Genomic DNA, 23,349 nt, shown 5'->3' with positions numbered 1-23,349 from the left:
ACATATAAAATCACTTCAAAGGAAGAGTCCTTTTAAAGAGTTAAATTCAGAGGGGTTATGAGTTCTGGCAATTTTGTTCAGGGACCATCTGAACGTATCTTTCCTTAGTTCTGTTTCACAGGTCCTTGCACCAAAAGCTTGATGTGATGAGATTTTACAGTCTGAGAGATTTCCAAGGATGAAATAAAGACAGCAGTAATTATAGCACAAATATTATGTACACAAAGTTGTGCCATACCTTAATGCTTGAGTAGCCATATAATGAAAGGTGCGGGGTTAATCAGACAGTAAAGAAAAAAATTAATTGTTTTTATTTGACACTTACATTATTTATTGGACCCTTTTCAATACATTTTATTTAATGTACTCTATTATTTTACTGTGTTTTTTTGTTTGTTTTGTTTTAAAGTATTATTATTATTAATATCAGAGTTCTGCTTACAGTGTTTAATATATAGAAACCTGCCACAGTTGCATGCAAACAGCATGTCATCCACCACTATGGCAAGTCACCAGCACAGAGCACAATTCTGTAGGAGCAGATCTATGGATATAATTCTTTGTGTTTATTTTACTCTCCCATTCACAATGACTCTAAGGTTAAATTCCCAAACTACCGTTGTGTTAAAGGTTGTGTCATGTGTAACGTAGTACTTTAATGGTAACAAATCCCTTAATCAGTTATGTTAAAACAAAGTGCACCTGTATAAGCTTTTCTTCTTCAGAGCAAAGCCTTATAAATCAGATTCTGTACATCAAACTGAGTAGAATGTATAACAAATTAGAGTTCAATATTTCAACGTGAATGGCCTCTCAAGAGGCACAAAATGTAAATTGAGGGGAATATTGTTGATTCAAAGGTGACATTTATTTTTTTCTGCACAATTTCACAGGCACTAAGTCATAAATAAGAGTGCTAACATTTTAAGTGAGTTTTAGTAATTTGAGTATGCAAGTTTTCACAAACTTTATGTCTAGTCTTACACAGAATTACTGCTCACTTGTGTCTGTGCACTCGCTCAGACTTAAGACAACAATAAAACATCAAAAATTTAATGAACTAAGCTTGCCACAGTCTAAACAAATAGTCATTTAAAACAGTAACATGAAACATAGGCATGTGCCTGTTTGTAATCCTACTGTGAAATGGACTAGAAGCAGTAAATTTTTATTTATTTATTTATTTATTTATTTCTGTCTTGGAGGTACATTGGTAGATAATGTGATTGGTAACTGGACTGAAGGTGAACAATTTTCCTAGTTCCCTGTGAGGGTGGATGTTAGATGTTTTAGTGTCTTTGCAAGGGTTTCCAGGCTCCTGGGTGACCATGAATTCTGAGGACAGATGGAGCATGTTGTTTGTGCTGTGTTGCCCATTATGGTTATGCACCCTACTTGATATCAGATGCCCTCACTAAAACAAAACAAAACAAAAACCAAAAACAAACAAACAAACAAACAAAACCAGGAAAAGTAGGATACGTAAGCAGCAAACGTAAACAATAATAATATTATTATTTAAGTGTGAAATGTATTAAAACCTAACAGCATTTTGCTATAAGTTATTCAATATGTATAGAGAGGTCAGAGTTGTTTGTTTCATGTTTTCATATGAATACAATTGGAAATTGTTTCAGCCCAAGTCAGAATTTGTTCCCAAAGTATTTATATTCACTCCTTATGATTATATTCATAGTTTACACTCTGTCTTTTTAATAGTCCCATTTTCTTTAGAGGTGTGCTGTGCTCATTTTATTTCTGTGATGTAATATAATGACAACAAATTTATAGCAGTAACTGACAGTAGAATTTGGGTCAGGGTGGCTGGGGTCAAAAGAGCAGTTACTTCTTGAACATGGAAATAAATGACTGCTGTTAAAGGACAGCATCTGCTTTATTAGTTCCAAACTGTAGGTCAAGGTACTTCGCTTCAAGCTTAAGAAGCCCACACAAATTTTCAGACAAATGAAAACAACGCAGGTAGCAATAAACACTTCGGTTTTAGTAGGAGATTTCAAATTCTGGAAATCCAATGGAAAATTAGCAATGCGTTCAGTTTGTCAATCAGTATAAAGCATACAGATGGAAGCAGTAGTTTGTCTTTCTACCTTTCTTTTTCTTTCTTGTTTTGCGTAACTGAAATCAGAAGGACACTGAGTGAGGAAACAGTTAATAATGAGTGTCCCCTCTCATTTTAATAAGAATATCCATGCGGATTAACATAACAAGTGTCTCTGTTCCAGATGATATTTAATTAATTTGTTTAATTAAAGGTATGGGAATGCAGTTTTCAGAGCAGTCAGTTCATACTGATTGTTCTTTAACAATCAAATGCCTAAGCCACATGAAATCTAAGGCATCCCTTGTGGACCAAATAATGCAATCAGCAGTCAAGCTGAGAAGGCTTGAGTTGTTTAGATTCTGACAGGAAGAAAAAAAATGTTTAGGTATATCTAGTATATGTTACGGAAAGTTGTCATTTACTCTTTTCAAACTGCCATACTTCATCTTCAGCTGGACAATGTTCAGTATAAGACTGTTAGTACCAGATAGGTAGACACATGACAAATCTCTGTGCTATGAAGGCCATTAAAGCTGTCAGATTGATTAAAAGAAAAAAAAAAGTTTTTGTTTGTTTGTTTGCCATTGATGTGCAGAATTCACAGAAGTTTTGTACATCGGTAAAATGGTTTAAGTGATTGTTAGATTGGAATTCTCACGAGGCACTGATCTTCAGTCTGTGGGCCAGCAAGGCGTTAAAAACATTTTGGTTTTCCTTGCCATCACTATAATCCAAAACATATTAAAATGTTAGTACTACTGACATAAACAGGTGGACTTTGTGTAACTCTTTCTACAGTTACATGTCAGAATGCAACTTTTCAATTTAAAAAAAACATACAAAGTAATGTGCTACTTAGTTTTTTAAAATTGCCTTTCTGTAGATGTTGCTTTAAGTTGCATTTGCAAAAATTTTGCAAAACAAAACTACTGTACAAATTATTGGTATTTCTAATAACAATAAAACTGAGCATAATGTAGAATAGCAATAGTAACATTCTAGAATAAAATACCTATAAAATGGTGCAACTTTGTAAAGAAGTAAAAATCATATGGTTGGAAAAAAAAAAAAAGTGTTCCCTTCAACTTTATGAATTTGCATTTGCGCTCAGCAATGATTTTGATTTACTTGCTAAATTACATTCCATATAATAATATTTAAAGAATTTGAAGTTACTGTTATGTTTTAGCATAACACATTCAAATATTAGGAGATTCACATTTGCAGATTTGATGCTAAGATATGTGGAAGGTGTTCCTATGGCTTATGTCATATGATAAAATACAGAAATCAATAAATAGCACAAATCTGTTTTACAAGATGAAGTGTGAGATAAGTAAAAAATGTATCTAAAGATGTATTTAAATAGCTGATAAAAAATATGAAATTGAGGCTGCACAAAGGATATTCTTCAGGATTGCCTCCAATTATTCCAGTGCGGACTGGACACAAAATTACCTCTTGTTGTTCTCTTTCAACAGAGATGTAAAATACGTCATGTCTTGGTACCAGCATTACAGGAGAATAATAGTCATTAGCAAGACTCACAAACTTTGGATCAGATCTCAAACTGACAACAGGTATTTCAGACGTTTTCAGCAGAAGCAGTCCCATATTTCAGCATATTTGTAGAACTGTGAGAGGGTGTGGTTCTCTGAAGGTGTTAGAGGAGTAACAAGAGTTGGAGGGGCACTCTGTTCTCTCTTTTATATCTCCTCATGAAGGTGGTTTCAAATAGTATTAGATAGTGTACTGTATACACTGGTAGTACTGGAGACGTGTTCAAGCAATGAGCATGTGAAGCAGCCCTGGGGTGCATCTTTCAGAGTTTACATCTTGCCGCTGTTGATCGCCCCGATGCTAATTAGCCAAGGAAGCTGTCTTCCCTGAAAAGCAATTCAAGGATTAGCAAAATCTGCTTGTTTCTCCTTATTTAGGAAGATTGAAGCTACCCCCTGTGCCTGTGCTTGCCATGTCCCAAGCAGCTTTGAAGCATGGCTATTTCATAGCATAGCATGGTTTTGAAGTGAAGCATAGCTTTGTTTGTAATTGATTTGCTCTGTCTCTGCAGTCAGAGCAAAGGAGTTGTGGGAGAACTTGGCAAACTTCCTTGGGGCATGGAGGGGACTGTGGAGGAGCACTGAAGGTCTGTGCCCAAGTCCTTCCTGTGGTGTTGGTGGGTCTCGAGGTGGAGTGAAAGCTTCTCTTGGCTCAAATATCATCATTAACCTTACTGTTAGAATTAAATTGCTCAAAACCCTTCAGTGGCTTTACTTTCCATTGTTGAACTTCTTCCTGAAAACACATGTAACGGGTCTTCCTGTGACTGACATAAAGTCAACATAGAAGCACACTGCTGGCCTAAATGCTGTGCTTCGTTTTCAGCAGAAATACTGTGTCATGCCTGATCTCTACTGCTGAGTGGTTTAAGAGTGCATGTATCTGGAGCAGGTGAGGATGTAACCACAGTCACAGTTCTTTGCTCAGGAGCTAGGTGGTAAGATAATATCCTGAACCTAAAGCACCATTTGGCTTCATGTTCCATTAAATCTGGAGAAGTAACTTTTTTTCCAAATATATATCCTGATAGAATTCAAATGAGATAAAGTGAAAAATTATTCTTATTATTTTTTTAATTTATATTTCGTTTTCAAGTGGATATCTGTCACTGTGCTTAAGAGAAGCCCTTTTGGTGGAGTAGAAGGCTAAGAGAAAATGATGAGACAGAGGTGTACTGCTAAATAAATATAAAATAGAATTAGCCAAAAGATATTTAGAGGACACAGAGGTTATCATACTTGTCTGTTCTTGATCATCAGTAGTCTACCATACTTAGAGCTCGTGTATAACTTTTGCAGAGTTTCATACAAGAATCTTTTCTTCCTTTAACTCACAGGAGACCTGTGTGACTCCAATCCATGCAAAAATGGTGGCATCTGTCTGTCAGGGCTGAACGATGACTTCTACTCATGCGAGTGTCCTGAAGGCTTCACAGACCCCAACTGTTCTAGTGTTGTGGAGGTTGGTAAGTGCAAAATCTGAATGGAGGAATAGCTGTTTGAACATCCCGTTAGCTGTGGCCAACCAGTCAGTGATTTTGTCCACTGCATTTTGTGTAGTGCTGTGGTTGTTGCATTGCTTGTTTTTGCTGTCTCATCCTTTTTTTCTGTATCACAGATATCTATATCATAGAATCATAGAATCATAGAATCATAGAATGGCTTGGCATTGTCTCTTATTTTTGTTCATATTAGGAAAATATGCTGCAGCTAGAGTGAAGGCTCTGTGGCAGCACCTCTTGTCTGAAGGCTTTGCACGCTCTCTGTGCATTTCTTTTGCTGACAGCCAAAGTATTTGAAAACAGTACAACCCTTCAAGTATTTCATATCTGATGTCTATGTTTGTAATTTATCAATCTGGGTTACACTAACATGCTTTGGTCAGTGACAGCCGAGTACAGCTCGCACATTTTGCTTCTGCCAGCTGTCCTGTAGGACACCAGCCTGGAGCAGAAAAGCAATGCCAACAGCTGAGAGCACTTACTTCTGCAAATGCCTTGTTGAAACTGTCAAAGCTAGTCTCAGCACTTCTCTAACACTTCATCTCTCCTAAGTCTATGGTGATTTCATTTCTTAATAAATAAGTCAAGGCTACACAGGCACAACCTGTAGATACTCTTCTAGCGATTAAGTGTGTATCTCTCTGTCATGAAACACAGCTAGCAGAACTTAGTCTAGGAACCCACATTTGTTTGTTTTTTCTTTTCTGAAAATGATGCTTCCGTTGTTCTGGGAGTGAATCCTACGTCTCCTTAATGCAATTTTAATTATGGCAGAGATTGGGTTGAATTTGGTTCCCCTGAACATAAGTTTTCTAGAAGCACATGTAATAGTTCCTGTGGTAGAATGACAAACTTTGGTCAGACACCTACTGCGCTTTCCTCTGACTGTAAATCATTATCAGACATAGTAGCTGGTTATTACCAAACATTTGATTTGCATGAGAAACTGTTATTTTCCATTGGTGCAGCTACCAAGAAGCAGGAACATACTGTCTTTGAATCCTGTTTTCCATCCCTTTCCCCAACATTGCCATGCATGCCTGAAGGTCTGAATTTATCCTAGAAGTACATGCCACACTGCCCTAAAATGGCTGTGACATGGGTTTACTGCAGGAAACTTTGGGGTCCATCATGCATTTGGTTGGCAGGAAATTGCATTGCACGTAACAGAGAGGATGCTGATAGTGACTGAATTTGAGATAAAAGCATATTGTGATAATTGCCACTGTAATTTACATCTACATATTAACAGGGCTTTAAAAAATGCACATGTTCTTAAGTAAGTTCTTCCAACACAACAAAATCTCAGTTTGATAAACAGAGTAAAACATAAGCAAATAGAGAACACTAGAATATGTGGTAATCACAATGTTTATGCAGGCACAATATTATATTTTTTAGTTTGCAATCCAGAGGGAATATGCAGGAAACAATGCTGATTAGGTGCAGGGTTTATTAAAATTCCTATATTAGATAAAATACATAGTGTTCATTCTGTTTGTATTTGTTCTTTATGATTATGCTACCTGTATGGATTCAGAGACAACTGTTACTTTCTGAAAACTTTAAAATTAGTTCTTTTTAGGAGAAAAAAGTAGAAAAAGGTTTGTTTGCTTGTTTACTTTTTGGAATAGACTGTTTGAGGCTGATCCAGCATTATCCTCCCCTACATAAAGTAAACCACTGAAAAAACTGATACTTCAAGTTAGTATTCTGATTTTTCCTATGAAAATAATGACAAAGAGTGTAAGCTGTTAGTAAGTTAGACTCCATTAATTCAAACACTGGAACATTCCAAATAAAAAAATCAGTTGCAAAATGGATTTGAGAGGAGTTCAGGAGTGTAAGACCCTGTGTGATCACTTGTACCACAAGTGTTTATTAGCAGATGTTAAGATTGGAGAAAGGATGCTAATAAAGCTTACTTCTATTCGTCTTTTTAATGAGTTAATTCTTTTAGTTCCTAGGATCTCCAAAAAGGTTTCTTGACAATTTCCTGTGTAGTTGAAAGCAGCAAGGTGGTTTAAAACTAGGTATTTAAGATGTCTGGAAACAATGACTAAGAAGAAAAGAGGAGGGTGGGAGAAAAAGAGAAAGGGAGAGGTACTGCTCCCCTCAGAAGCACTGTATAGCAAGAATGAGATGCAGTGAGGTATTCCGTGCAGCCCTGTTGTCAGAGACTCCTAGTTTAGATATTATTCAGTCAAGGCAACAAAATATTGCTTATCTCTGAATACTAACTGGAAAGTCACACGTTTTCAAGGAATATACCTCAGATGGGGATTTCACAGGAAGAGGTAACGGGTTTTACTTAATGACAGAATCACAGAATGATTGAGGTTGGAAGTGGGTAAATAAATGCAATACAGATAGGAAGGTGTAAATTCTTGTTACAGAAGAATGGAAGATGCATGAAAATACTTCAGGGTAGAGAAATCAAATATTTAGATGGAAGTACCTACATTGACCAACCACTTTTCAGTAAAGCTGGGGAGTAGCGTGAGTGTTTCAAGGACATAAGGTGTACCTCCAGTTACATTTTTTATTATCTTAAAAAGATAACATAAAATAACCCACCATGATCATAGCACATTATTTCAATATTGGTGTTTCTTTCTAAACCTTACCAACGGAAAGTCCTGACTCCTCTGCTAGACCGTTCCAATATTTTCTGATCCTGTGCCTTTGAGTGAGCCTACCTAAAACAAAGTTGGTTTACAGTGTTAGTAATAATTTATGTATTATAAATTAACAATCATATTCTAATCCTATTCTTTCTCTAAATGTAATCCTCTCTCATTTTCTGTTTCCGTATATTAAATACTATATATACATTGTTATGCTAAAAGAATTGAGATTAGAAGATAGATCTATACTCTGTTTGTACAGTTAGGTCATTTTAATACTCTGTATCCTAACAGATTATAAAAAGTTGATAAACTAGTGGAGAATAAGATAGAGGCAAGCAGGAAAAATTACATTGTGGTTCTTTTCAATACAGCACATCCTCCAGTGAGGCAGAAAAGGATTTAGCTAAACAGATAAGAGTAAAAGGTAATTATATCGAGCTTCCCAAATAGTAGGATGTTTTCCAAAGATAATAAGGACGCTATGGCCTGAGTTACCTCTTTAGCAGATTCCTGTATCTTTGGCAACATTATTTTTAGCCTTAATTGAAAAAGATTCACATGTAATTTACATTTGTATTGATATGCCTCAGAGACAATAAGTTGACAAACTTTACAGCATTTAAATAGCTCACAACTAACTCTCAGAAACCATGTAAATTACAGAAATACCATAAACTACAGGTGTTACATACAATTAATAGAAGGTTTTTCATACACATTGTTAAGGAAAACTATTAATGTGCATCTTAATCAATGTGAATAGTCATTGAACGAAAAGCAGCTTAGTTATGGACATCGCATGAGAGGAGCGATGACAATGTGGCTATATGCATTGAAATAAGACTGGCAAAAATGTTCTTAAGATAAAAAATAACATTGAATCCCATTTTATTTGGTGTGTGCGTAGAGGAAAACAGGGAGAGAAATACATGACTAAAGGTAAAAGTCAAAGAAAAGGGCAGCTAAGTTTATTATGCTGTAAGACTATTAGTATGTAGCATGAGTGACCATGCTCTTCACATTTGAAAACTGAGTGACTTAAAATTACTCAGTTTTGATCTTCCAGATCTGAAATTCAATAGCTGTCCACCAAGATAAACTGGTGAACGTTTAATGTATGTAATTGCTAAAATAAATGATATATGATGACAGGGAGTGTAAAAGATCCATGAGCATATTACAGGAGAGCTGCAAACACTCTCCAACCCTACATTCAAATAGGCTGTTTGGACACTTTTGGAAAGTGCACTTTTTGCATCAGATCTGATTGAATATTGCCAAGGATGGAGACTTCACAGCTTCTCTTGGCAATCTGTGCCTGTCTAGTGACATCCCCCCACCCCCCAGTAAGTTTAAGTGGTATTTCCTGGGTTTTAGTTTCTGCCCATTGTCTCTCATTCTGTCACCATGAAGTGCTGAGAAGACTTTGGCTCTGATTTCTTTATTTCTCTGAGCCTTCTCTTCTACAGCCTTAACAGTTCCATCTTTTTTAGGTGCCCCTCATATGTCAGATGCTCCAATCTGTTAATAATTCTAGGTAGGTGATCACCTCCCTCAATCTACTGCCAGGCTGCCTGCGCTAAGTATTAGGAAATACTCGACTTACTTACTCGACCGCGCACTCCCAATTTCAGCATCTGTTCTTATTTCAGTATATGTGTAGTGTCACCCAAATTGACTATATTTATTGCTATCATGACTGCATCTACCTCAGTGACTTATCCACCGTCTGCTGCACTGATCAAAGGGGGATACTATTCTTCTTCAGTAAAGTGTCATCATGCTTTGCTTCTGATGTGATCAATTTAACATTTGGAAAAGTTGAAAAGGAAAGGTTTGTCTCTTTTTGTTTTTGTTTTCTTTTGTTTTTCTTGCAAATTGTTTCAATGGTCCCATTGACAGAAAGGTGAAACTGTGGAGTTGTGAGTGGGCCTGTGTTTATTTGTATATAGGAAGAATAATCAGCTTTCATGGTAGCAGACTAGTCTCTTCTGAGAAAAGAGAGAGATGGAGTGGGAAGGGGTAGAAAACAAATTCTTCTCTGCTGGGCATTAGATATGGTACTTGTTTGGATTCTGTGCTAATTTCTTTTCTTGGGGGCAAACAGGGAAAGTGCTAGTTTTCTTCAGCAACCACTTACTGCTGCTGAGTTCTTAATGATAGCCAGGTTTCCTCTTCTGAGCAATGGAAGAAGTTGTTAAACGGAGCTCTATCAACATAGCATCTGATGAAAATGAATGTGATTTTGTGTGAATTTGTGTTTTGTTTCTTTGGTTTTAGTGGGAAACATCCCCAAGCTATTTGCTAAACAGTTTGAAATGCATTCTTGTATTACCTTTCCTATGATTAGAATTGTCAATATGAGTATGGACTACTAAGTTTCCTCTTAGTAAGGCTGTAGCTGTTGTTGTATGTTCAGTATATTGATGGCATTTCTCACAGTATTCTTTCCCGAAGTCTGTAGTCTGTAATGCCACAACTCCAATACAGCAGTTTTAGAATTGACTGTAAGACACGTTTTTAACCAGGAACTATCACATATAAGGGCACTTGACTCATTAAGAGATGTTTTCCAAAGATACGGAATTCTGTTGAAAGACAATCAATAGGTATTAATAAAAATAATTTGACTAATTAAGTCTTAATTGTTAGCTTCTGAGTAGCCTGAAGGGTGCATAGTACACAGAAATCTAAACTGAGTAGAGTAAATGCATGCAAGCAGAAGGTCTTGCTAAATGGTATTAAATGCAGAGCAGAAGACATTATACTTTGTAATTGTAATATTGTAAGTAATTGTACAAGGGTTCTGCTGAAACAGTTGCCTTTGGTATTGATTGCTAGTAAACTGTGAAAACAGGAGCTCAAGTCAAAATTGGTGAGAATGCTAATACAGTGGATATTGCATCAGCATCAGTAAATTAGGTGAAAGATTTTACCTGTGAGTGATACACAATCATGTTCATTTAGACCAGAGCTAATATTTTAAGAGAACCTCTTTATTTGGATATTGAGAATGAAATTCATTAGGATAGTGTCAGAGAATCACAGAAAGCTAATGCAGCCCAGCATGCTGTTAGCAATTAAAAAAGTTAGTTACTATACTCTTGGGTTTAATCAGGACATACCCTTTATAAAGCATCCTGAATTATATGCCCAGTCTTACAAGTCTACCAGTGTTCTCAAGATGACCATCCACAATGTGTGCAGGTAAACCCTATCTTGAAAATCATATCACCCTTTTTTTTTTTTTTTTTTTCCATTTAAAGATTTATTTTATGAAAGCACAGAATGGCAAGGAATGAGTAGTTGCTTCAGAGCATTTGACATGGCCAAATGGGCAAACAAGCAGTTCAACATACTGAGGGAGATTTTATGCATTTTGGTCTAATTAAAAAGACAACCTAAAAACATCCAGATTCTCATTGCCAGAACTACTGCTCACAATGAGAACTTGCAAAGATAAATAAGGTTTGTGAGCCCAGGATAGTCTGCAAAAAACATTCTCAGCCCCTGTTTTCAATGGGAGCAATGAAGCTCTCAGCGGTAAATTACGTTTCTATTAAAAGTTCCAGCACTGATGCCAAGGAATAGAAAAATGTTGAGAAAACCATGCATGTAGGTCATGGAGAACTCTCACGTACCAATAAGGATGTACCTTATACCCAGGAGCCATTCAGTTGGAAATTCCAAGTATATTGTATTGGGTCTGCTAACACTGTGGCGGTTCAAAAAGAAGAGTTGGCACACTGCAGATCTGACCTGCCTTGGCTGTGTGGACTGAAAGGGAGACACCAGCAAGCACTTGTTCATTCCTGTGAGTCAGGTCCATTCCCACTGGGCTCCAGTATGCAGCTGACCGGTTTCCCTAGTTTAAGGGGCAAAGAAGAGACAGAAGAAGTAACAGAAAACAAAACAAAACAAACAAACAAACAAAACAAAAAAAACCAGCGGTTTCCTTAGCAGCGTGATGTGTCTGGGTTCTGAAATGTTTAGAAATGGCTTCAAACAAGTAGGTACAATAAGCCAACTATATTTTGCCAAATCTGCCAGTAAAACATAAAAAATCTGTGAAGAGCTTATGTTAGCAGCCAAGGAAAATTGGTCTTTGGATAGGTGCTCTAATGTTGTCTGGAGAAGGAAACCTGCAAATAATTCATCTGCTTTGAACAAAAGAGGTTTGGGTGGGCAACAGCTGCAGCAGATTAAAACAGCTGAATGGAGTACACATTAAGACATTGAAATCTAATGGAATAAATATTCTATTATGCAAGTGTATGAACATTTCAAATCCATTAGTACTTCTGAAGTAGTCCAGAGACTTGCTGAATTTGCTGCTAGGCTGTTTAAACTAAGTTCCATGTTATGTTGACTTTGTTGTTCAGTATTGTTTATCTTTGTCTAGAGTGGAAAGGTCTGTAGTTTCTAAGAGCCATGCAAGCTCTGGTTAGAAGAAAGTGGTGTTTTCTGCAGAGGCTCATATTACGCGTATCAGATGCTCATCAGCTGCAGCACAGACCTGGCCCTATTATAGATTCTTTGGTTCTGTAAAATTTGTGAAAAGGCAAATATTAAAGATTGATCTCACCCACCCTTAGTTTTTATTTATTTATTTATTTTATTGTATTTACATGTGTTTAAATACATATAAAACATACATGTTTTATTTTTTAAATTGCTAATAGATTGTTAGTACTATAATCTGCCCTAAAGAGTTCCTTGTATATCATTTTTGTATGTACGTCAAATGCATGTATCTTTGCCAAATATTAAATCCAAGATCTGTATGTTTTTGTCTGACTCTTGGTAGAATGAAGAGTTGCAGAACTTTTGATATTTTTAAAATACATTATTCGTTAGGAGCTATCAAGAAGGACCAAGGATTAGTTACTCTTCTGTTTTACTAGAAATGGGTGGTAGCTTTATAGATTCATTTTCTTCTTCCTCTGGCTTCTTGGCTGACATCAAATACGTAGTTTTTATGTTTTTGAAGAGCCCAGATGATGTAATTTCTCATAAAATATAGACTTCAGAAATAGATGTTCTTAAAGTACTGTCCATTTTTGTGTTCCTGTTTTATATAATCTAGTGTTCTCCTGGATTTTTATGTAGAAGGATATGACTCAACAGCTTGAAAACAACTTGCTAAAATAAAAATGCCAGAAGGAAGCTGATTCTTTAGCTGAAAAGGCAAATTGGTCTTTAATGAGATGATAATTCTGGCATCCTAGGAGATTCAGATTAGAAGATTTTAGACTTGTTAGGCTAAAATGATCAGATGCAAAACCTGCTGGTGCTCAGGTTAATGCATGTTCTAAGTACACTGCAGTTCCAGTGTAAAGGAAACAAAAATTAAAAGATGAATATTGAAACTTGGGGACAGATGGACTTTACTATTGTTTCTTTCATTTCCCCCCCAAGTTATTTTCCAGATTTTTTTTTTTTTTTTGAAACTATTTATATGAAGGGCTCATTAAGCAGAGCAAAATTCATCATGATTTGGAATCACATTTGCTTACCTTCTTCTCCACAAGTATCTTTAGTTATATTTAAAATAATGAAGTAGGGAAACATTCTTTTGGAATGTTGATACCATAAAGAGATGCCCTTACCCCTTAAGAGAATTCTTACTCCTTTTTCTTTCATCCACTGATAAATATTATTATGCTCAGAAGCAGAAGAATAAGGTTGCCCAAATGTTACTCTGCATATATTTAATATTTCTAACTGGGAAAATTGCTGTTTGTAACTCAGAAGTTTCATTCTACTGTCTAGCTCTGTATGATCTGATGCTTTTTTATGCTCTTTTACTCTTTATTTAAAATCTCTGTTAAGGCATTTGCTTAAGGGTGCAAGATCTGATCTCTTCTGATCAGCACTCCGTTCCAGATGCAGATTTCTTTTAAGTGTCTAAAACAGTGTGGAGTAATGTATATGCTCTACTCTCTTGCCAGAGTAGAGCAAGTAGAGCACTCTTCTGCAAAGTTCCAGAATACTGTGTGAGCTTGTAAAGGTTTTATACTGGAATGTATACAGCTTGTAGGAGCAGTTCACAGAATCACAGAATCATCTAGGTTGGAAGAGACCTCCAAGATCACCTAGTCCAACCTCTGACCTAACACTAACAAGTCCTCCACTAAATCATATCACTAAGCTCAACATCTAAATGTCTTTTAAAGACCTCCAGGGATGGTGACTCCACCACTTCCCTGGGCAGCACCATTCCAATGCCTCACAACCCTTTCCGTAAAGAAGTTCTTCCTAATATCTAACTTAAACCTCCCCTGGCACAACTTTAGCCCATTTCCCCTTGTCCTGTCTTCAGGCATGTGGGAGAATAGACCAAGCCCCACCTCGCTACAACCTCCTTTAAGATACCTGTAGAGTGCGATAAGGTCGCCCCTGAGCCTCCTCTTCTCCAGGCTGAACAACCCCAGCTCCCTCAGCCGCTCCTCGTAAGACTTGTTCTCCAGACCCCTCACCAGTTTCATTGCCCTTCTCTGGACTCACTTGAGCACCTTGATATCCTTCTTGTAGCGAGGGGCCCAAAACTGAACACAGTACTCGAGGTGTGGCCTCACAAGTTGAGGGAACTGGGGTTATTTAGCCTAGAAAAAAGAAGGCTCAGGGAAGACCTTATCATACTTTACAATTACCTCAAAGGAGACTGTAGTGAGGTGGGAATACGTCTCTTCTCCCAAGCAACAAGGGATAAGACAAGAGGAAATGATTTCAAGTTGTGCCAGGGGAGGTTTAGCTTGGATATTACAAGAAATTTCTTCGCTGAAAGGATCATGAGGCATTGGAACAGACTGCCCAACATCACCGTCCATGAAGGTATTCAAAAGTTGTAGATGTGGTACTTAGTGAGTGACATGGTTTAGTGATGGACTTGGCCGTGCTAGGTTAAAGGCTGGACCAGATGATCTTAGAGGTCTTTTCCAAACTAAGTGGTTTTATGATTCTGTGATTGTAAGTTAAAGACAGAACTGTTTGTAGAAGTGGACTCAACTCTGAATGTAGAGAAGTAATGCAGTATACACCAGATGACAATTTTATATTACACTTTTCACCAAAAAGTAGTACTTGCATTCCCATTTTACCTCATTAAGGGGAAGTAACTAAATGTTCTAGCTCTTAGAGTTTTTTGTATATTTCTAATATAAGTGTAATTATAGGAACTTCCTAATAAGTTTATGGTTTAAAATTGTTCCTGTTAAGTAGACTACTGAATAAATGGAGGATTTGTTGCAAGGAGTAAGCAAAATGGGAATTAGATGAGATAATCTAAAATGGTAATCAGAATTTGAAAGACTCAAGATTCATTATCAACCCCCTATGAAAATTATCAGTCAAAATAATAGGGAGAAAAAGTGCTCTCATTTCACAGAGGGACAGTTTATATATGATAGCCAGCCATCATAAATTAATGAGATGTTGGGATAATCTGGGTTACTGATGAATGGAAAAAGTGTCTCTATAAGCCAGCTCCGACTGTCTTATAGAGGCCATCTGAGTGTCTTCTTACCTTCTGGTTTTCTTCTGGACTTTCTGTTGTTAGGCCAGGCTGGCCTGAACTGCACCAGCTAAGGGCAGCTGTGGATAACCAGGCTGAAGGATCCCCACTACTCCCATTGGTTCCTCTCCTCTTCTTTCATTTACCTAGTAAATGATGTGGGATGGGCTGCTCATGGGTGATAAAAGGCACTGCACAGACCTGCAACTGCTAGACCTCAGCACAAGTGTGGGGAGAGCTACAGACACTTCGGTGCAGCATGGGGTGTTGCCTAGGGGTTGTTTTTCACACTTCAGCTATTTTGTGAAGAGAGAAGTCACGCATCTTTTCCCTCTTTTTAATTCGGTCCCAGGGTGGATAACAAGATCTTAAATGAAAAGCTGACTGTATGAGGCATATAAATAATTTCATTTAGAGGTACTGGGACATTTTTTGTGTGTTGTATCAGAGGTGTACAGCTTTCTTAGCTTGATGATGCTGTAAAATAATAATAATTCAGTCAAGTTCATGTCATAATATTGACGACCAAAATGATTAGGGCATGAGATTCCATCCTAAATTATGGCTGCAGTATAATATTTCAGTTGTATTACTTGAGCTGAGCAGCTGGGTGAAAATTGACATTGCACCATAAGTCAGGAGAATCAGTATATTACTTCCTATGTCTAAAAAATAAAAATAATAAAAATTAAAAAAATCAAAAGGATCAAAATTTGTATTTTCAGTTGGTGATTTTCTGGCTATATCTATAATACTAGCATACTAGCTGGAGGTACAAACACTCCAGTCATCCATACCATCTTCATTTTGAATCACACACTGGGCTGATTCTACTGTAAGCCAGCCAGTTCTGAAGTCTGGAAAAGCACGTGCAAGGGTTTGATTTGGACATTTTTGTTTGTTTGTTTGTTTGTTTGTTTGTTTATGAGATTAGAAAGGATGCCTGTGTGATTTGGTAAAGCCACACTTCAGCTTCGTTTGTATTTATAATGGTATTCAGCTTATGTGTCTCTCCAGGCATAATTGGTACAAATATGCATAGTTCTGCACTTCTGATCTATGCTTTTGACAAATATCTAATTCAAATATGCATGAATGCATGCAAGGTTTTAATGTTTTTTCAAATGGATGGGTACAAGACATGCATATGTAATCTACTTTGTTTATCTGTCCATATGCACAGAACTTTAATGTCCTTATTCCCAGCCCCTCTCCTAACAGAATAATAGCAGTGGTCAAAATAGACTAGATTATCTTAGGTTTGCAAAAAAACAATTCTGCTAATAAATATGAGCATTTTCTACAGGGAGAAAGGAATACAAATACTCAGATTTCAAGTCCTTTTGGAGATGCTTCAAATATTCTGTTTCAGTTCCTGCACACCTCTTTACTGCCCTCCCTCCTTCTACATCAGTGCATCCACACAAATGTATAGTGTTACAACATGATGCTAACTCACTTCTGGGTAATGCATTCACTGTTCTTTAACCTACGTAAAAGAACACAGAAAGAAGTGGAGGTTTCAGATATTTATGTGCTATCGCTCATAACATCCTCCATGGTGTTGGGAGGAGAGTGCACATGCCTGGGTTCAGAGCTTCTATTTCAGAGGGAAAGTCTAAGATACCCTTAAATGCCAGAGTCCCTTTTCTAAATCCCATCCAGTATGGTATATAGTTCCTCACTGCTTTTAACAGCAATTACTATTTAGCTTCTGTTGACTATGTTCACTCAAGTGGTCTCTTTAGCTGTAAGCATAGAATACAAAGAAAAGCTGCTGCTGTGGTAACCATCTTAAAGTTCATTTTTATTCTAGACATAGCAGTTTTCATGGAGTCTGGTGTCTTTTATGGTATAAACAGAAACAGGACACACGTAACATTTCTCTTGTCCATCCAGGTATCTGTGTATCTAAATGGAGTGATGCCTACGCTATGCTTCACTTGTTATATTTGAAACTAGAATGAGATGACTTGGCAGCACAAGGCAAACAAAATACTAGCTAGAACTGAATTAATTCTGCTTAAAAAGGAGAATCTATGGAAAATCAATAAGTTGGGTACTGCTCTAGTATCTTAGAAATTTGCTGTTTTCGTTGCCGTATCAGAAGAGACCCAGACCTTAGCAGAGGTTGCTATGGTGCCAATTCAGTTAGCTGGTAGAAATCTGCCAAAATGTTTGCATCTAGTTAGAAGCTAGCTCACAGATAGTATATTTTTTTCAAGAACAAAGGAAAATATTTTTTCTTTTCAAATGCAGGATGAGTCATTTCCAGAATATATTTGTCCTTACTTAGTACAAACAATGAGAAACATTGAGAGTTGTTAGAGACTCTCAATGAGGAAGGAAGGTATGAATGAGGAAGGTATGAATAGAGGAAGAGGTATAAATGGTTTGTTGTGAAAGAGGAACAGAAGCAGTATAATGAGATGCATGTAAGAGATGAAAAAAGAAATAGAATGCAAAGCTTTGCAGATTCCGTCTATATTCAAATTGTGAATTCTCTTTTTTTTTTTTTTTAAATTGACTTCTGTGTTTGTAATACTAACTTCAGAAACATTTGCTGACAACCAAATAAACAAACAAAAATGCAACACAAAAAAAATGATAGTAGTCCCCAAAATGGTCAGATGTGTTGTAGCAAAGACCATCAATGGTGAAAACCATGGCCATGGTACGCTCTTATTCTCCTTCCTTTCTTTGTGCTGAAGAGTTGTATTAGAGGTTCCATCCAAACATATGAAGAAGGTATTGCTGGGAGGATCAAGCAAAGAAAGCTCTGACAATACAGTGGGAGAAAATGGAGGGCGTGGAGGATGGAACTAAGCAAAACTGCCAATTCTCAGACATTAGGATACTTTAAAATGTCTTTCATGTGTGTGTTTCTTAAGTGCAAACCTCTCCAATTTTACCAGGAAGAAGGGGTATGCACATGTTAAGCTGTGTTATTTCAGAAGTTTATTTTGCTGAAGTACCCCTGCTCTTTGCTGTTGCTCATAATGGATTAAAGCCGTAGGCAAACAAGATTATGCTAACAACTTATCTGGTCTTGTGGCCTCTGTAAGTGTGGTACAGTGTCCTGTTCCCTGAGAAATGACAGAAGGGGAACACTGCCTATGAGGTTGCACTCAGGAGGCCAAAGATGGTATCTGCAAGGTTGTTCTGTTGGAACATCCAAACACAGCTTCCTGTGTTCTTTGTTCTTCCTGGGAGCAGTGGTTAGCAGTCACATGCTTTGGCAGTATGTCAGATGAACAAAGAAAAGAGACGCAGGGGTTCCAGAAACTGGAGTGTCAGGAGATCCAATAAGTGGTAACTGCCAAGAAAGGACATAACTGAGGCAAAGGTAATACGTGATTAGAAGTATACCGGAACAGGAGAACTGCCATCTTTTCTGTCCATTCTCTTCCAACATTATAGTAACATATGCATTCATTAAAAAATACATATTTCTTAGATTATTCCAAAATTACAGTGACTAGAGGTTTAGCAGAAGTGCAAAGCTCAGTTGCAAGGTATTTGTAAACAAAGCGAGAAGTTGCACTTAATTAAGGAGAAAATCAAATCTTTTGTGAGAACCTATAGTGAGTAGAGAAATAAGTATTTTGGAGCTCCTCAGTGGAAGATACTTCTTTAAGCTTTAATATTATTTCAAAAGTTATTTTGCTAATTAATAAAAGCATCATAAGAGATGAAAATCCCCATTTTCAGATAGGCAAAAAAACATTTTTTCTAGTTCTGTATATAAAAACCTTGGTCTCACAATAGATGACTCCTTCCACCAGACTAACCAGCTTTCTGCTGTAGGACAACATGAACTAATAACATTCCTACTATGATAAACAGAGTTATCATTGTTAATAAAGATTCTTGTAGAGTCATGACCATAGCTGTATAGATATGCCTGAGAAAAGCTCTTTAGAAGTTATTGCAGCCCTTGGCTGGCAAAAGATCTGTGTATGCACAGGCAGTAGTATGATAAAGGCTTATAATAGAGTCATTATTGTGTATCAGGCCTTAAAACCCTGAGAAACAGAAGAAAAAAATATTTTTAATAGCTAAAATTCAGTGTATTAGGTTACTGATATCTAGAAATAAACAGTGCTATAGCCAGTTCAGAATATAGCAAAGTGCATTTGAATATGGCATTGAAAAAAAGCATTCTTGAAGATGCCTTCTTGATTTTCTTCATGTCAGGTAAGGGTTAGTATGAGTGTGAAATAATAAGAAGATGGAGACCTGCCAACATATTTAAGTACAAATGGATGCTTGTTGAAAGAGACAGAGGGGTATGTCTTGATTAAAAATTCTTATTACTTTCCACTTTTAAATCATCAGTTATATCATTCATTCTGAAAAGTCTTAATGAGGACAGAATTTGGTCCTGTAAGATTAGCTTTTGCAGATACGAAAACTGCATTGTCAGTGTCATTTGATTTACTCAAAAATATGACTGAATGGGCTATAATTTATAAGGGGAACTATAATGGCCATAAAAAGAAAATATTTAATTTCAGCTTCTGCTTTTTCTGGCATGAAATAAGAAACATCTGCAGGAGTCATTAGCTCGTAGCTGAACAATACATTAGCCTAAGTCAGCAACAAACGTAAGCAATAGATTAACATTGTCCTCACTAGTGGTGTCATTGGGATCAGTCTCAGTTACATTGAAACAACAGACTCTGACCAATGTAGCATAAACAAAGTAATTAAACATATCAATCAGATTCCAAATTACAGATACTTCCAAAACATCAGTACGTTCATCACTTGCCCTCTTAGGGTGGAAGAGGTACCTGAGCTCTTTAAAAGGATCAGTAATCCAACATTAAATAATTATGTTTCAAGTACCGCAACTGAATATATGAGTACCAGAACACCATGAAATGAGAAGTTTCTTAAAATAAGGAATGTGAATATTAAACTGGCAGGCTATGAATCTTGATCCACTTTGGAACTGGGATGTGTTAAGCATTTATTTTATACATCTTTAATTTAAATACAGAAAGAAATAAAATGTATGATCATCTTCTGGCCCTGCTGAAGTCAAATCAATAGCAATAGTTATAGAGGAAGATCCAATCTTTGTATGGGAAAAGAAATACTAAAATTAAAATAATCTAGTTAATCATGATTGTATCAAATGGCATATTTTTTGAATATAATTTAATTTGCCACTAAATTTAATTTCATACTCTATCTGTAACAAACAGTATTGTATCCATTTGTCTCATGAGCACTGTTAATTCAAAAATGATCCACAGTAGCTTCACTGTTCTTCTTGACTTGGCAGCCCTAAATCACAGCCCTGTTTGCTGCCTACCATTTGCCTTTCTTTTCAAATATCGACATCAGTTCTATGGAGCTGATTGTCCTGTGAGGCATGTAAGTTACTCAGTGGCTTTGGCCTGCACAAGAAGAAAGACACGTTTTCCGTGATGAAGTCACTTAGTTTGTTGGAGCAGGTCTCCCTGGAACCTCAGAAGTCTACTGGTTATGTGAGTGAAGAGCTGGGACCTGGGGGGATGACTTAACTGATCTAATTTATCTGTACCTTTATACACTGTTGACTCCTGTATGTGAATAAGAAGGGGCCAATTTAGCTTTATAGAAACAGATTTTTTTTTATGTCGTTACCCAGCATGTGGTATGTGAAACACAGTGGTAACAGTCTGGTGAGAATAGGAGCAGCAATGAGAATGTGATTAATAGAAAACCAGAGTGCAGCACAGTGAAGCATAATAGCAATGGCCTACCTGGTGAGAACAAAGTGATGAAAAGAGTGTGATTAAAAGGAATGAAAACAGCCTAGCAAAACAGCACAAGAGAAGGGGAGGGAACAGATTCCACAGTTCAAGTGAAGCCAGGAAAAATTAAGTCTTGCTGATTAGTAAGTGTCATTTGTAATCTATAGTAGTATGTAACCCATAGGACTACATAGTTCCAATCTTTTCAGCAATGGATTTGTTTTCTGTATCTGATTATGCACAGTGATCAGATGTTTCACTATCTTGTGTTTCCATCACCTAAATAACAGAAATCCCTATCACGTATTTCTGATTATTTCTAGTGTTTCTAGTTCTTGTAACATTTCTGAGGTGTTCATTTTATCTTTCTTTTGGTATTTTCATGTTTTTGCTGAAATGTAGATACAAAAACTGGGTAACTTAATCCACATCAGTTTTAGCAATGCTGTAAGAAGAAACAAATTAACTTTTGGTATTCCTCTACATCCAGGGATCTCAATTACTGTAATATTTACTCCTAATATTAAAAAGGAATGGGTGATATGACAGAAAAGGAACTGTTTGAAGTGCTGCAAAATAATTCTTAGATCTTTAAGTAAACAGAGATTGCTGATGAGAAAGCCATGGAGCAAGAATAGATATTAATTTTGCATGCAGTCATTGTATTGGGTTTAGGGGGCAAGGCTTTGGTAGCCGTGGGCTGCAGGGGTGGCCTTTGTGAGAAGAGCCCAGCTGGCTTCAGAAGGGACCTGCTGCTGGCCAGAGCCAAGGCATGAGCGATGCTGGTTGGGCCTCTGGGAGAGCAGATTTAAGAAAGGGCAAAACAAAAATCTTAGCTACTGCAGCTGGGAGAGGGGGGTGAGAAGCAGCCCTGCAGCCCCCAAGTGAGTGCAGCAGGAGGGCAGGAGGTGCTCCAGGCACGCAGCAGCAGTTCCCCTGTGGCCTGTGGAGAGGCCCCTGGTGGAGCAGGCTGTCCCCCTGCAGCCTATGGGTCCCACATGGAGCAGATCTCCACGCTGCAGCCCGGGGAGGAGCCCCCGGTGGAGCAGGTGGATGTGGCCTGGAGGAGGCTGCGGGCCATGGAGAGCCCCCACAGGAGCAGGCCCCGGGCCGGAGCTGCAGCCCGTGGAGAGGAGCCCATGCAGGAGCAGGGGGTCTGGGGGGAGCTGCTGCCCATGGGGGACCCGTGCTGAGTCTGTTTTGCCTGTGATGATAACTGTTGAGTGATCTCCCTGTCCTTATCTCAACCCTTGAGCCCTTTACACTGTATTTTCTCCCCCTTTCCCTTTTAGAAGGGGGAGTGAGAGAGTGGTTGTGGTGGATCTCAGCTGCCCGCATCTGAGTAAAACCACCACAGTCATACAACAGAATCATTGCGGGCAACTGGATATTGCAAACTCAACATAGGACTGTGCAGAGCACAATATCAACAGCAATCTCAATGGGAGAGGAGAGTGTAGGTCTTTGCATTTGAACCAAGTATAAGGTGGTGTGATTTAGTGTGTTGAACACCCAGAGAAAACCTGAATACAGAAATAAAGTTTCCTATTAATCTTTCAGTATCAATGTTGAAGAAGGAAAGATAAGCAGTATGAAGCTTCATAATATTTTGAAATCACAGAATCATTTAAGTTGGGAAAGGCCCTTGAGATCATCAAGTCCAGCCATCAACGTAACACTACCAAATCCACCTCTAAACCATGCCCCTAAGCGCCACATCCACAAATCTCTTTAATACCTCCAGGAATGGCGACTCCACCACTTCCCTCAGCAGGCTGTTCCAATTTCTTACCACACTTTCCATGAAGAAATTCTTCCTGATATCCAGTCTAAACATCTTCTGGTGCAACTTGAGACAGTTTTCTCATGTCCTATCTTTTGTCACCTTGTCAGAAAAGAGACTGACACCCTCCTCACTTCACCTCATTTCAGGTAGTTGTAGAAAGTGGTGCAGTCTCCCCTCAGCCTCCTCTTCTCCATACCAAACAATCCCACTTCCCTCAGCTGCTCCTCATATGTCTTGTTTTCTAGTGCTTTCACCAGTTTCATTGCTCTTGTCTGAAAACATTCCAGCAACCCAGTATCTTTCTTGTAGTGAAGGGTCCAAAACTGAACACAATATTCAAGCTGTGGGCTCACCAGTGCCATGTACATGGGAGCAATCAGCCCCCTAGTTCTGCTGGCCATGGTCTTTTCCAGATACAGGCCAGGATGCCGTAGGCCTTCTTGCCCACCTGGGCACACTGCTCACTCACGTTCAGCCAGCTGTTGGCCAGCTGTTGGCCAGCATCCTCAGCAATATTTTTGTTGGGCAGCTCTCCAGCCACTCATCCACA

The 23,349-nt window shown here is 37.8% G+C and overlaps 1 protein-coding gene across 2 annotated transcripts in view; it reads left to right on the top strand.

Annotated features, from left to right (window-relative positions):
* Positions 1-23,349, top strand: part of EDIL3 (EGF like repeats and discoidin domains 3) — a 265,674-nt gene that overhangs the window by 70,550 nt on the left and 171,775 nt on the right. For both annotated transcript variants that reach the window (XM_040541409.1, XM_040541408.1), the window contains exon 2: positions 4,959-5,087. In XM_040541409.1, the coding sequence (XP_040397343.1) occupies positions 4,959-5,087 (129 nt within the window). The remainder of the gene's footprint in view (positions 1-4,958; positions 5,088-23,349) is intronic.

Source organism: Cygnus olor, chromosome Z (genome assembly GCF_009769625.2).
Source record: "Cygnus olor isolate bCygOlo1 chromosome Z, bCygOlo1.pri.v2, whole genome shotgun sequence".
Classification (NCBI taxonomy): domain Eukaryota; kingdom Metazoa; phylum Chordata; class Aves; order Anseriformes; family Anatidae; genus Cygnus; species Cygnus olor.
This window is presented reverse-complemented; position numbering and strand designations above follow the sequence as displayed.